Source organism: Pinus tabuliformis, chromosome 5_2, assembly GCF_031772625.1.
Source record: "Pinus tabuliformis cultivar Carrire ecotype Pingquan chromosome 5_2, CPIR1, whole genome shotgun sequence".
In the NCBI taxonomy this organism is placed as follows: Eukaryota; Viridiplantae; Streptophyta; class Pinopsida; order Pinales; family Pinaceae; genus Pinus; species Pinus tabuliformis.
In genome coordinates, this window is record NC_142306.1 from 421,862,294 (window position 1) to 421,878,928 (window position 16,635).

Sequence of the window (16,635 nt, forward strand, 5' to 3'; positions counted from 1 at the left end):
ACAATATGTTTTATTATTATTATTATTATTATTTTATTTAATGTTTCATTTTACACACGCTACAACATCTCCTTCGTATTGAAGCAACATTTAAATGTTTACATTCATTTAAGGACACTACAACATTTTCCCCATACTTAGTTGTGAGCGCCTCTCGATGCAATTATTGGTTTATGATGATAATCTTGTAAGATCAAATTTGGTTTATGAAATTTAAAAAAAATGTAACTAATTATTTGCTTTACTCTAAACTTTTATTTTTGTAGTTTTAATAAAACCATTTGTAAATCACTATAATATTGATGAGTTAAAAGGTTAAGGCATGGATATTGTAACAAATATTTTAAAATTGTGATTTAATATGAGTGTAAGTAGGACATTCTAGGAGAAGTATTTTATATCTTCAATCTTTTTAGTGTCACAAAATGGAAAATTTGACCAACACCTTCTTTCACTATAGTGAGAGATTGTTATTATTTTAGCAAGGTTGATTTTATTGTTTATGCTACTCAAAATACAGAGATATTGTTTATCTTTTAAATTAGGATTGATCATCTTCTTATAGTATCTTAATTTGTTCTATTTTCTAATTCTTTATTGCACCACAATTTTTGCTTAAATTTAGATGTAATATAATATTTTTAGTATTATTTATTTTGTAAAGTGACACCTTTCTTTATTCCCCAATGATTTTGCCAAGGTTTAGCATCTTTATGCCACCCTTTCTTGAGTTACAAGTGGTTTTGACTAGAGTTTGAAGCAATCTTAGGAAGCCATTTGTCTTTAATGTTGTTTGTCTTGTTTTTTATACAATATATATCAAGTCAAAATCCTACTCTCAATGGGGAAAAGACTCACTTCTATGAGGAGGATAGGATAGGGTTTAATGCCTTCAATTTTGAGATTATAAGTTATAAAACACTTTTGGGTTTCCTCTATCTTTTCCTACTATTACCTAGAGTGTTATAACCCCAAACTTCACAATCATATAAGATAACAAAAGTGACAAAAATCTCAATGAGGATGTAACAACCCCTGGTTGATTTTACATGTAAAAAAAATATAAGACCAAGGTCACGAGACATGTATTCCAAGCTGAATGTTGGTCAAAATGTCCTAGTGGGTGTCACTTTGGTTTATTATGGCTAAGGGGGAATTGGAAAAGGCAAAGTGGCATTAATTGAATTTTAATTATGAAATAAAGGAAAATAAGAGAAAAGGGAGATGAAAGGTCACATATTTGCATGAGAGAGAAATTGAAGGAAAATTTGAAGAAATTGAAAAAAATAGAGACCTCAATGATAAAAAGGCTTATGAGGATCAATTCACAAATTTTGTTGGTTAAACTTTTGTCAGTACATTTTTGGAGCTCTCTCTCTATTCTCTCATACTCTTACACACATAGAGCATTCTTGGAGCACTATAGCATTGGAGAAAGGAAGGAAAAGGAAGCAAAGGAAAGTAAGGGACAAGCAACAAAAAGTTGGATCAAGCAGTTTTAGCGGGAAGACCTAACATGTCCCTCTCCTTCAAAAAGTGTTGTCCTCAACACTTGAGTAGTTCTTGATGCTTCTGTATAAAATTCTTGTCCTCCCATGTGGAATCTTCAGGGGGTAAGTTCTTCCACTTGATGAGATCCTCTGAACTTGATCGATTTTGTAGCTGTCGGGTTCTTGTTTCTGTGACTGCTCTAGGTTCCAATATGATTTTTCCTTCCTCATCAAGTTCTGGCAATATTGTTTGAACTGGGATCTTCTGCAACTTTTGAATGAGTGGCCACACTTCTTTGTCCTTCTTCCATTCATCCCTTGCTTCGTTTATCCAATCTAGTTGGATAAAAGAAATAGCACAAAACAATGCTTCCATGTCGTCATCCTTTCTTGAGAGTGCATTTGCAACAACATTTTGCTTCCCTTTTTTGTAGATGATTTCAAAGTCATAACCCAACATATTTGTGACCCATTTTTTCTGTTCTTCTAAAGATAATATTTGTTCTAAAAATTATTTAAGACTATCATGATCCATTTTTACCTTGAAGTGTCTTCCCATTAGGTAAGGTCGCCATTTCTTAAGTGCATGTAGTATTGCCAACATTTCCTTCTCATAAATAGCTTGCTTGAGATGTAGCCGTAAAAATACCCAGTCACCTACGTCAAAACTTCTTTCACTGTGATGTTGATCTGCCTTTTGTTTTATTCAATTTTGCACCAAAGTGGTGTTATCCTTTAAAAGTTGGATAACTTGTTGTTGATGCTTGATGTGATCTTTAACTGCTTGAATCTTTTTCTTCTTGCTATGTCCTTCTATCTTGAGAGTTTGAGGAGTGGTGATTTCTTCCAATGCATTACAAGATATGGTTGGATTTATTTCTTGATGCTCGATGTGATCTTTCACATCTTGAACATTTTTCTTCTTGATATGTCCTTCTATCTTGATAGTTTGAGTAGTGGTAATTTTGACCAATGCATTACAAGCTATGGTCAGATTCAATTCTTCTTTCTTGATGTGATCTTTCACTTCTTGAACCTTTTTCTTCTTGATATGTCCTTCTATCTTGAGAGTTTGAGGAGTGGTAATTCTTGCCAATGCTTTACAAGATATGGCCGGATTCATTTCTTCTTTCTCTGGGGTTGGTTCCTGGTGTATATCCTCTTCTTTTGATGTTTCTTGATCCTTTTCTTCCTCCTCTTCATAATCTATGTAAAATAATTTCTTCTCAGCACACTTATGACCTTTAGTGCATTTGCTATCACAATTGTAACAAAGCCCCTTTTTTTTTTCTTCCAATTGTTGTGGTGTAAACCTTGTAGGTTGTGGAAGTCTAGGAGAAAAAACACTTCCATAATTATAGTCGTGAATGGTGGGATTCATTGTTTCCATAATTTCACTTTCAATTTTTCTTGCCAACCTGAATGCCTTCTCCAATGAATCAGGTTCCCAAAGACGAACCTCATGTTGAATGTTATCGTTTAAAGTCCCTATGAAGACATCAATCCTTTGCTTCTTTAGAATATCATTTACCCTTATATTCAATTTTTGAAAGTCCTCAATGTGCTCTGCCATTGAACCCTTTTGTTGAGATTTATCAATTGGCTAAAGAAGGTGTTTCTCTTTGTATCCTCATAATGTGCTATCATTTCCTCCGTGAAAATTGACCACGTGACAAGTGGTTTACGAGAACAAAGGAGTTCACCACTTCCTAAACGAGGTAATTCTGAGATTCTATTTTTCCATTTGGACATAGTATCACACCTCAATTTCTAGCTACAATCATGTAGTGGCTTTAAACATTTTCCTAGATAAGCATGTAGGGTAAAATTTATGACTCCGGGTTCATTTGATAACAGATTGATGTTCTTTCGAGAGTTCATCACGAGAACTTAGTGATTTTACTGGGATATTGTAATGAATCCAAAGAACTTATGATAATCTACAAGCACATGTCCAGAGGGTCCCTAAGGGATCACCTTTATGGTAAATATATATATAACTTTCTCATAAATATAATGGTGTCCAAAGGTAACGATTCTTACTTTCCAAGGGATCGCATTTATGGTAAATATATATAATTCTCTAGTAAATATAATGGTGTTCATTTATAATTTAGCTTTTACTTTCCTTTCCCAGGTCCTAACGCAGGTTCAGAACTAAATTGGAAAACAAGGGTGAAAATAGCTTTAGATGCAGCACAGGGTAGTTTTTTCATGTCCTCTTTGATGTGATGTATTTTATTAGAATTTAAACGTTGGCAGATGTAGGCTCTATGCTTCAAAAGGAAAACGACATACTTTTCAAGCAATTTCTTATGTAGATTTCTATTTTATCTCTTAAAGACAATTAATGCATAACAAAATGTCTGCCATTTTTATTCAAAGGATTGGAATACATGCACGTAGTTTTTACTCCAAAGATTATTCACAGGGATGTGAAAACAACAAACATTCTTCTAGACATCAATTTAAAATGAAAACTTGGTGACTCTAGTCTTTCAAAGATATGGATTGATGGGGAGGATGGGGAGGCTTCTCATGTTACCACTATGGTGAAAGGAATGAAAGGATACCTTGATCCAGAGTATATCACACATAACTTGTACTCTCTTTAAAATATTAGTCATGGTGAAGAAATTGAATTGTATTTTTTGTAGAATCTCATTCTTTCATTTTTCTTGCCATTCTTAGCTCATATTTTCTTTTTGTTCTATTTAACAGGTGTTTTAGCACTCAAAGGTTGACTGAGAAGAGTGATGTATATAGTTTTGGAGTAGTTTTGTTAGAGATCATATGCAGTAGACAACCTGTAGATGCAAAGCTATCTTTAGACAAATTAAACATCATTCAATGGGTGAGTAATCTAGCCATTATTCTTTAAGAGTATTAAAACTGTTTTGTGATTCATAAAAACTAACGATAATATTGATGTTCCTATTACAGGCTACACCTTTTGTGGAGATGGACGCAATTCCTGGAAAAATAGAAGAGATCATTGACAAAAAGCTGAGTGAAAATTACAACATAATGTCCATCACTCGTGTTGCCAATGTAGCCATCAAATGTGTTAAGGTTGAATAGTTTTGGAGGCCGAGTATCAGTGAAGTAGTTGTAGAGCTAAGGGAAGCTATTAAACTTGAGGATATGTAATTCCATAAGGTCGCAACATTCTGGATCTGGATGGAAAGGAGTTCAGTTGTTATCCAATTACAAAACCATACATGTATAGTGGTTTCTAAACATGCATAAAAAAATGATACTATATATCTGCAAGTTCCATGTGCAAATAGTTTGACATCCACTCAGTAATGGAAAGCAATCCAAAGTAGTATGGATTATTTTAATTTCAAATATCTCATGAGGTACTACACTACAGATTCCATTGTTATTTTTTAGACTGAAATTCTACCAAAAGTGTCAAATCAGATCTTCATAAAAGGATTTTATCCCGATACAATCAGGATCATCCCATGGCCTTGACATGATATCCTTAATCAAGAAGTAATACCACAAACAATTTCAGTAAAAAACTAATCAGTTGACTAGTTTGAATTGCATATTGTAAACTGAAGTTGTATCAAGATGCTCAGAACAGTTCTTTGTAATCACACATGCATACAACCAGGATCACCTAATGGCCTTTGACACGATATCGTTCATCAAGAAATTGTGCCACAAAATTAATTACTGTGGAAAGTTCAATGAGGATCAATTGATTAAAACTTGGAATTATCTCCATAGGGATTAACCTTTCCTCCGCCTGCCACGAAGGCATGCAGAGAGGGAAAAGGGACACAATCAGCACAACCTCCAAAATCGTCCAATCGCAATTATAGAAGGAATGGGGAGGCTGCTTATGGTTTATATGAAAACCACCGAAAAATCTAAACGTTTATTTGGAGAAATTCGAAGGTTAAGATATGTGCTCGTTTGTTATTCATTGCGTCTCTAAATCTCAAAATTTGAAAATAGAGACAAATGGTTGTGATCACTTTCCTATCATTCTTTAATTTATTCATTCCATTTATGAACGAAAATTTATATACGGTGTTTTGTTTTCATTTCTAGTACTTTATTTTAAGTTTTATGGGAATTTATGATTGTTTTTTTAAAGGCGTTATAAGTTTCAATAAGTAATATCTCATACTTAATATAATAGACTAGTGTTCAAATGAGAAACATCAATTTTGTTTTGGGATTCTTTATTTTATTCACTTACAATTTCTTTATTTTGAAAATTTCCAAGCATTAGCTTCAAAAAAGTGTTCAAGTTTTTATGGGAATGGAATGTGAAGGGTGAAATAAATATAGTTAAATTAGATATAAAGGCGATATTGTTGGTATGAGAGAACGCAGATCACATCACAAATTCAGATTTACATTGCCATAGAAAGTATTTTATACATCATGATGTAGCTTCTCGATTCTAGATGTCGGTGATAGTGGCTTCTTGGGGAAGCTATCTGAACACTCTAGAAGGCGTGAGACTTCCTCCTGAAGTCTCGAGAAGACTTCCTACTTTACACAATTAATACAAAAGGTGGTTGGAATTAATGTTTTTCCAACACTCCCCCTTAATTCCAACCATAATATAAACACACAAAATATCCTATGGCACAATACATAAGACACAAACATACTCTTAATTCACATGCTTGTTAGTCTAAGTCTCAACTAGGCTTATAACATAGTATGGATTTTCTACAACACACTACTTGATAACACATTTTTCATTTTTGTCTTCTTGCTAAAGGGTCCATGCTTGTTCATTTGTTGATGCGGTTTCATCTTCACCTTTCTTGCTTTCCTTATGAGCTCCTTCAACTGCTCTTTTCTTACACGCTTAACAACCTCTTCTTGATTAGGATACAAGGCAACATCCCAAACAATGAAAACAAGGTAATCTGATCATGCTCTCCCCAATTTCCATCACAAGGAGCCTTGTAAAGTATGGGACCAACTTTCTCTTCATCCACCGATATGCACTCATCTTCGAACATGTGCGACATCTGAACAACATCCATTGTCGTATCCTCCACTGTAGTAGCCATCTTAGAAGCAGATCCAATAAAATTTCTAACAATTGGGTTTGGGGAGAAGTAATTTCTTCTCTCATTGATTGCAGGAACATGTGGAATAGATGGCACCTCCTAATATTCATGGTCATCAATAAAACCATTATGTTTATCGACTAATTCTTCTGACTCAAAAATACTACCTGAATAAAAAATACTACCCGGCCCAAAAATATTTCCAAATGGACTCTCTGAAAAAACATCATCAGAAAGATCACTATCAAACATTATTCCAATTATTTCTTATGTTGGTCAAGAGAACACTTATACTCTTTCAACAAACACAGGAGCTAACACTCATCCACGCCTCAAAGCTTCATGATCTTGTCTACAAACCCCCTTCTAGTTTAATTGTAAGTCTACAACAACAACCAGACATCACTGGTTCACGGCAAGTGTTAGCTCGGATCCTAGCCGCCACACCAAAATTCAACCACCACAATTTTAATTTTACCTGCCGTGCAAATTAGCAATTCCTTTTTTAAACTCCTTTCACCAAAAAAACTTTATTTCTCCTCTTATCTCTCCACATGCAATTTGTTTTCCACAAATTCAATCTTTATAACACCTTTACCATTTACCTTATTAAACTTCGGTCACAAAAACATTGTGCCACAAGTTTCATTACTTTGAAAAGTAACTAAGAGTGGACTATTTCAGGTGGTAAAGAAATGCTCACGAATAATTAAGAAATGGTGAATTTTTGCACAACTTCTCCTTAATTTACTTGCAGATGCATGTGACAGCACCTCAGCAGGACCGAAGGTTCTGCAATACAAAATATTTACAATGACTTTCTTCTCCCCGTTGATAGGGCTAATACACATATGTGCTTCTCCAATCAGTTATTCAGGTCCTTTGAATAGTGATAGTCCTCCAAATGTAGTGGGCTCTCCTTGTGGTTGTGGGTTTGTACCCCTCAATATCCGACACGGTCTTCTCCACACATCGGTGATGGGCAGCTTCAAAGGGCCACACAGTCCCCAAACACAGTCTACATTCAAGATTGCTCCATGCCAACAAGTTAAACACACTTTTGTACAGTTTTCAACGCAACAACTGAAGCAACTCAATAGGGCTTGTGCCGCTTTCCATTCTTCTGGTGCACACTCCTCTTTGTTGTTGAGAAGAACAAGTAATAATCTTTGATTTAAAGTTGAAAACTCCCTCTTTATCCAAGATTCTGGGAGTAGTAGTATACTCGTATCACAGAGGATAATCTTGTTCCTTCCTTACACACTTCAGTTGGGGTTTTATATAGACTCCCTTGGATGGCCTTCAAACACAAAGACATCCCCTTCGCAACTCACACTCAACTCCACAGCAAAACAAACAATGCAAACTAAACACAGGTCTCCTCTCAGCTCTCCTTTGACTTTATTACACAACGGACTATTGTATTCTCATGGATAGGTCAAATGCGCCTCTTGAATCAGCTAATAACAAGGGCTCTCCAATCAGCGCCAACAGCAGGGCACACTGTCTCACAACTAAAAAAAGGCCTACTATGCCAACAACAACCACAACTCAACCTAACTCAAGTCTGCTTCAGGTTCACCACATTGCACGACTCGGCAATTAGTGACCTGCTCATACAACCCTCACTACCAAGCTCTCACAACTCCACCAATGCTCTTCGAATAGCGTTATACTGAACGGATTTTTCTAGCTGCTCCAACTTACACCACTGAGCCCACACGACAATTTCCCTAATTGAGAAGATAATTTCTCTCTCTCTTGCATAAGCTATCAACTCCTTTACGCCTTCGGCCTCTAGACGAGGCAATTTTGGGATGGTCTCCTATGCGGCGCTGGCTCCTTTTACATACAATTGATGCCACACAGACTCGATCGCATTCTCATCTTACCACATCCATAAACAATCCACGCTCGATGCACATTGAGATGGATCACAACGGTTGACTCTAGCACAGCGAGTGACACTCCTAACAGAATAGAGCCCTCACACTTGACTATAATCCACGGCTTTGAATGGATCTCCCCACCGCTTCTTCTAACGCAGTTCTAGACAGTCGAATGCTCACTGCACTCAAACACTTAGCACCATAATTACCAAAATTGGCCTCACGCATCTATTTACCACTCTGACCTCTCCTCACAACTCACATGAGCTCAGTCTCCTCACAACTCACCTGAGCTCTAATACCATATCATGAAATGCAGATCACACCACAAACTCAGGATTTACATTGCCAGAGAAAGCATTTTATACATCGTAATGAAGCTTCTCGACTCTAGATGTCAGTGGAAGTGGCTTCTTGGGGAGTCTATCTAAACACTCTAGAAGGCGTGAGACTTCCTCATGAATTTTCGAGAAGACTTCCTACCTAACACAATTAATGCCGAAGGTGGTTGGAATTAATGTTTTTCTAACACTTGGTACAATTGTCAAGTTCTATTAATTATCAAGATCACTAAATGAGAAATCCAGATTAATAAATAGAAGAGCTTAAAAGTTTGTACCAAATGTTTTGGGAGGAATTGATGGGTAAAACTTGAGAATATAGTTTGGGAGGAGATAGTTAAGTGAAACCATGTTTGCTTTCTTCTGTTTGGGTAAGGAGATCTTACCTTGATTGTTTTCATTTGTTTTTTTTTTTTAAATCAGAGGAGCCAAACCACCACCTGACATGTAACTGCCAGTAAATTTTTGGGGGCTACGACCTGTCCTCTTCTCTGTAGCACGGGCTACAACAGGGGGATTTGATCTTGGGTCTCAGTTCCAACCATTTCACTTGTCTCATATTACCATGATTTTTTCTTAATTGAACATGTAATTAGACGTTTAATTAAACATTAACATATGAGAGACCTTGCTTTATTCAAAATTTAACTCTCCTCGGGCCTGATGTAACACTCCCTTCCACCCTCTTAGGTTATTCTCAAGTTGTGGAATGTGTCACTTTAAAATTAATCCAATCTCCAATGTCTATTATGAAAATGGGTTCACAAAAATCCTCTTTTCCCAACCTCTTGGAAACTCAAAATCGATGCCACCATCACATTTGGCTCATGGAGAGCTTTCTGACGATATAAATTTCATCTAAATCCAACCTCTGGATTGAAATTTATGCCCATTTGAATATTTGATCATTAATCCCTGTCGCATCACCATCTACCTCCATGTGGCGCTACCAACTGGAATATGTGGCTTTGGCACATCGATCATAGACCAAAGTGGATTCCAACGCATCAACATGCCCAATGCCATCATGCCAAGGTGAGAAGTAATTACCATTCTGAACCCGCACAGCGAGACAGTAAATTTTACATTAGTTATCAGGGAGTTCCCCATCTAGCAATTTTTGTTAGTTTCTGCCCATTTTTGGATCGTTGCCAAAGAAATCAATTCTAAACAAAAGGAATGGACAAAAAATTCTTCCTCTATGAACATGAAACTTAACATTGCACCCTCTACCACCTATAACATGGTATGACCCATTGCGCCACCTAGTAGCCACGTTATCTAGTGTGATGTAACTTGTCCCCTTCACTCCTTATTGATGTCATGCTGATATCAAGGTGATGTAATCCTACCATGTGAAACCTCTAACAGTTCCATGTATCATCTAAAAATCAACTCTTTGGCCATCCAACAAGGTTGATTCAACATGCCACGTGTCACACCACAAACACTCCATGTCAATAATATTCCACATCACCATGCACGTGGTGACCATGTAGCCTTTCCCAACCTATGTAACACCCATCGCCTCAGTTAGGGTTGTGGGTCCCACCAATCTAAGTCCTTTGTGTTTTGTGGCAAATACACGTTATATCTAGTTTCAAAGAAATTGAGTGCACACCAAGCGTTTGCACTTAGAAAACTTTTTGGACTCCCAAACTACCGAATATCCATTTCATTTGCGAGGTAATCCATCCCTTGGCCACATATGTACTCACTTACCAAAATACATAACATCTAGCTTCGTTCCAATCCTAGCTCGTGCCAATGATTCCACCAAACCAATCCACCTCAGATACTCATACTAAATCTGGCTTCGAGCCCATGATCCCCATAGTGGGCCTTGCATTAGATAAAAATTATCTAGACTATTTAACATATGGGCCTTGCACACTAACCATCCCAGCAAGCCCCATCCCAAATGCAATTCCAAAATATGGATCGAACCTTTCTCAAAAGTGCACTTGCAAAAGTTGGCCAGACATCAAATCCTTATATTTGTCATACCAAACAAGCATCTAGCTTTGCCCATGAAAGGCCCCACTGGATGACTCCAACAGATATTATATCTGGTCTACATAAGATTCTAGACTACATATGACGATTGACCATATTGATTGCCCGGATACCCAAATGTGATTTTCATGTGAAGGATGTATCCGACCCTTCAAACATATGGATACAATGGCGCTAGGATTTAATAATTTTATCTAGCCTAGATATAAGTGTAGAATCTATGCTACACTTCACAAAGGGGCAAGTTTTGAAATTCCTTCAGAATTCCTTCAAAACAAGGCAGTGCCCAAATTACTTAAACATTCAAGATTAGAGTCTTGATCTAAATATATATATTTCCAAGGGAATTAATCACACTCAAGCAAGGTAAACATGACAAGTTTCTAAACAAGACTGAGCAAAATATTCATCAAACATATTTCTTCAGGAAATCCCAAAGAGTGTGTTTCCTCTAAGAAGCTCTATAAAACATAACTTCACTGTAACATCTAGTTATTTCCCCTCACAAGAGGAAGGTTACAACCTTCAATAAGACTATATCCATGTCATTTATAGCACATCCAAAAACAAGGTCATAGACCATAACTAGTTTAACTGTAAACATATCATACAACCATACAACTCATGGATATCTTTCATAACTTGTTAAGTGCTTTACATTCTCAAATAGGGAAAGAGACATCAAAATTCACAAACACATTAGACAATGAAAACACATGTTATAGCATTTTAACTATGGACTACAAATAACCATGCATCTTCATGTAAATAATTCTATATCTTGTGCAAATAACAACAAACATAGAGGTCCATGAGTCATACATAGTCCATGAAAGCATAGTAGCAAACATTCATCATGGACATACATAGATATCAACAGTTATTTTAGAGGGGGAGCAAGTCCACTCACACAACATGTAAGCTAAACTACTCAAGAGGCAACTCACAAACATGCATATAATAGGGAGCTTCCCCAAACTCATAAACACAAAATATGAATAAAACATGTGAAATAAAAGGTTTAATTTGATTGTTTTCAGACCACCAGTCTTAGGCATATCAGGCAACCTGCAAATGGATTAATAAGGTTGCAACCACATAACTCAAGAATCTCATATTCACCATAGATACATGATTTAGCTAATCAACCCAAACTATATAATAAATCAAACATTCTTAAATAAACAATACAAGATTAACCAATAGTCATAAACACAATAAGGCATATCGTAGCCTATAGTCTAACATTCATAAGCAAGAATTTCTTATTTGTGTATATTGATTTAGCTGGAAACTAAAGGAGGAGTTGCCACTCTCCACCCTACCATAGACCAGCTACACTGCAACCTTTCTTGCAACTGACCACCCTTGGGTTGGATCGAGGGTATGAGGGAAATTCTTGGACAGGGTAAGGGTTCACACCAATGGGTTGAACACAATTTCAAGAGATGAATTACATTGGTCCAGTGCTTCACTAACTCAACAACCATCACTTAGTGGTCCATTCGCTCACTAAAGTTCACGCATGATCGAATAAAGGACTTGGTTGTTACAAACATAGCTACATGGATTATCACCAAGGTCATAGAAAGTAGGCCACCAATTCAAAGGTAAAAACATCTAAATGCAGGAAAATACAAGTATGGTAAGACTGACCACATGACCCTAATCTCTGAGCATCTAGTGCACTCTTTTTTTATTCATCTTCTCCTTCGGTTGTTGGATCTTGCTCATTAGTTTGTTTTCTTCTCAATCTGCTAATGGAAAATCCCTTGAAATTGGTATTTTTTTCCCTTTTTGTTCCACTCATTCCATTCGTGTCTCTTCCTTTCCTTCACGTCAAAACAATAAATAAATAAAATTAAAAAAATAAATAAATTAATTAATTAAAAAAAAAAGAAGTTGTCTTCCTCCATCAAATCTAATCTCTTCATGAGTTAGATGGTGGCTCGATCTGTCAGGTCACCTCTTCCATCTTCGGATGAGTATGGGCCTATTCACATCATGCATTAGGTACCCAATAAGCACACAACATGTGTAACCCATTAATACAGCACCAGTAACAACATCATTGAATTTAGTTGATATGACTCATGGCTACAAGAAAAATAGGTAAGCAAGCAAGATTCAAATATTAAAGTGACTTTAGGTAACGATCAATGGGAAAGCAAGTTTCCCCTCAAGCCAAGATTCATAAGGTTGTCCAGCCTTCAGTTGTGTTAATTTAATTAATAATAATTATTATATGTTTAATAAAAAGTCCAACTAGTTGTGGTCCTTTCACGTTGGCATTACAATCACAATCATTATTACAATAAGCAAAGGTAGAATATGGGGGCGTTACAAACCCCACCCCCTTAAAGGAAAATTTTCATCGGTGTTCTATAACAAATAATGGAAAGAACAACTAAGCTTTGCACTCTTTCTTTTTTCATCGGCACCTTTTCTATTTCTTGGATTGTCTTGTCTAGCCATGCGTCCATTTTCCTCAATATTTTCACAGGAAGGACAACTTTCATTGGGCTACCATAGTTCAGATTCCACTTCCATTATTCCATATGTTTACAGGCACTCTCTCCTAGCAATACTAAATCCATTTAAGTGCCACGGTGGTTGCTAACCTTTTTGGACAACTGGAGTCCAATTTGGCATCCTTTTTGGGCCCACTTGAGCTTGTGTATTTCAATCATAACTTCCATCAAAGCCTCTGCTTCTCTGATTGGTCCAAATCAGCTTGAGTGTCTAATAACGACCTAGCTGTTGGTTTTCTAATCATGTTCAACATGTCAATCGCCCCTAAATTATGTCATCTTCTCCAAAGACTGAGAAACTCATCGAGGTTACTATTATTGTAGAGGAACAATTCAAACAAAAAAAATACTTGATTGTGGCTTCGGACCATGAACTTCCTCTCTCGCCTAAATTAATTGGCCTAAGACAAGCCACCTCAAATGGAGTGGATCCTCCATTGTGTAAGTTTCCTTTCACTCGGAAACAAAAGGCCACTAAAACTATTAAGCAACCCTAGGGTCTGGTTCTCAATGTGGATGGATATTGGGATGAGGCGATCAAACTAAAACAACATGATTTGGTGGGTTGATGGGTATACTACCAGATGACTGGCATTCAGATGAAAGGGTGGGTGGAGACATGCTGGCTCCCTCTACTCAAATATCGAACCTGGATCAATGCATTACAAAATAGTTGGTTCACTTTTCATTTTCTCTCACCAGATGACGTGGACCGCATCGCAGCCTCTCCTTGGACCAAAGTTCATGGCTACTTATCTCTCCAGAGATGGTTCTTTGGTTTTGACTTGGCCACTCACTCGTCATGGTGAAATATTAACTGGGTCAAGCTTCCTAGCCTTCCTCTAGAACTTTGGACTAGGAAGGCCATCACAGATATCGCCAACGCCATTAGAAAACTCTATTATCTATATGAAGGTTTCCTTGAGGGCATGGACAAGCACACCGCTTGGGTTTGGTGGAAAGAACATTATCAGGTAGTCATCCTATGCATATTGATCTCTATTGGGGACCTTGCTCACACAAACAGATATTAGATTACTAGGTTGTAAAGAGACATTGAAAGGGAAGCTTTGTACTTCAACACAAATTATAGCACAAAAGACTTTGTTCTTTTCAATTCTCAGTTGGACATCTATAACCTCTTTCCCATTATGACTAATGCAAAGGACAACTCTATATTGGAACAACTGGTCACTAAGGAATAGGTTCAATCTATATTAAAAGAGCTTGCCAGAGGCAAAAGCACTAGACGTAACGACTGGACTATGGAGCTTTTTTTCCATTTCCAGGACATCATGATTGATGAATTTACTGACATGGTTAAGGAATCTCTCAGACTTGGAAGGGTCTCTGGCACCGTAAATGATACTTTCATCACTCTTAATCCTAAATTTATTAAGTTGTCTACCTCCTTATACTACCGAATGATCTCCTTGTGCAACACGTTCTATAAATTAATCTCCAAAACCATAGCTAATCGGATCAAACCCCTCATGTCCAAACATGTCGCAGCCAAACAATTTGGATTTTTGGAACAACGCCAGATTCATGATGTTGTTACCATTTCCATGGAATGCATTCATTCCATTAAGACCTGTCATTTGGATGCCTACCTCTTGAATATCAACCTCACTAAAGCATTTGACTATGTAGATTAGGAAATACTGTGGATGATCTTGCATAAGATAGGGTTGGGCTCTTCAATGATCATATGGATATAATCTTGTATTAAGATTGTTTCTTTTGCCATCATTATCAATGACTCTCCTACATAATTTTTTTCTACTTCCAAAGGACTTCGCCAGGGCTGCGCCCTGTCTCCACTCTTGTTTCTTCTTGTAATCAACAGATTAAGTAGAAATTTCCTTGATGCTCGAGCTCAAGGTCTCATCACTGGTTAGAAGATTGTCGATGAAATCCCTCTCTCTCACCTGATGTTCGTAGATGATGTTATGGCAATAGGGACCTCATATTCATCTGAATGGAAGATTATTTATGATATCCTCCAAAAGTTTGGACTTGCCTCATGTCTCTTTATGAATAAGATCAATTCTGTTCAGATTTTGAAAGATCCTGGTGCGATCAAGATGTTAGAAATTTCCATTCTATTTGATGTACAAATTACAAATTTGGATGAGAATTTCAAGTACCTCGATTTTAGATTGAAGCCTAATGGATGTAAGAATTTGGATTGGCTCTGGCTCATTCAAAAGATCGAAAAGAGGCTCCTGCAATGGACACATAAATGAATATATCTTGCGGACGCGTCATTTTGATTCAATATGTACTTCACAACATCTCTATATATTGGATGCATATCTTCAAACTCCCTCGGGACATTGCCAAAAAACTCAACTCCATCATCTCTAATTTTCTTTGGGTTGGCACTTTCCCCAACCGAAAATTCCATTTAGCTTGGTTGGAAACATTGACCAGACTTGTTGTTTTCGGTGGATGGGGCCTTCTGGACACTGAAAACTTCAATTACGCTCTTCTACTTAAGAACCTCTAGTGGGATATTTGTGACGATGGTCTTTGGAACCATATCATTAAACAAAAATATCTTCATAACCGTGACCTTTTGGGTTGGATCTGCTTCAGTGCACTTATGCCTCTTCAGATCTCAGAAATTGTGCATAGCCTGCTACTAAAACAATCTTAAATGGGCCATTGGATTTGGTTCTATCTAAAAGTTGGTTTGGACTCTCTCTCTGGCTTGGAAGCTACACATACTTTCTCTTTCGATCCTCGACTTCTTACACAATTTGGAAATTGTTGACGATGTTGGACCCACCAACATGTCAAGAGGATCTCCCCGGTAAGAAGTCCCAATTAGACCTCATATCATTTGGTGTAGGAGTCCCAACAGTGGGTCATAAGCTAATTCCTTGACCGTGATGTCACATAGAGGCAAGCAAGATAACTCTATCAGTAGCAAGGGTGTGATCGCTGCAGTGAGTCAAGGAAGGTGAATGAGAGGTTCTAACACATCGGGGTGAGATGAGTGCGTCCCTTAGCAACCTGTAGTAGTACTAAGCTAATAAGGGAACACATGAGTGAAGATGCATCACAAGCTGGAAAGCAGAACAATCGACTATCCAAAGTGATGGTTAAACCAACAACACATCTGCAACAAGATTCATATAGTTGCATATGAAGCAGTTCATACAAAAATACGTAAGTTAAACAACATATATTGCTAAGCACCCGGAGCAGTCCAACTACAATAACAACATATGCATGAAAATGTGTTGGCTCTTATTATATAAGAAGTGTAAGTCCCAATCATACAACACATCCATGTAAACCTGCTAGCC

At 37.0% G+C, this 16,635-nt stretch overlaps 1 protein-coding gene across 1 annotated transcript in view; it reads left to right on the top strand.

The window, feature by feature from the left end:
* Nucleotides 1-4,571, top strand: part of LOC149159379 (putative LRR receptor-like serine/threonine-protein kinase At5g48740) — a 31,095-nt gene extending 26,524 nt beyond the window's left edge. Inside the window, exons 7-8 of the mRNA XM_089434283.1 lie at nucleotides 4,212-4,344; nucleotides 4,434-4,571. Coding sequence (XP_089290409.1) covers nucleotides 4,212-4,344; nucleotides 4,434-4,571 — 271 coding nt within the window. The remainder of the gene's footprint in view (nucleotides 1-4,211; nucleotides 4,345-4,433) is intronic.
* The last annotated feature ends 12,064 nt before the right edge of the window (nucleotides 4,572-16,635 follow it).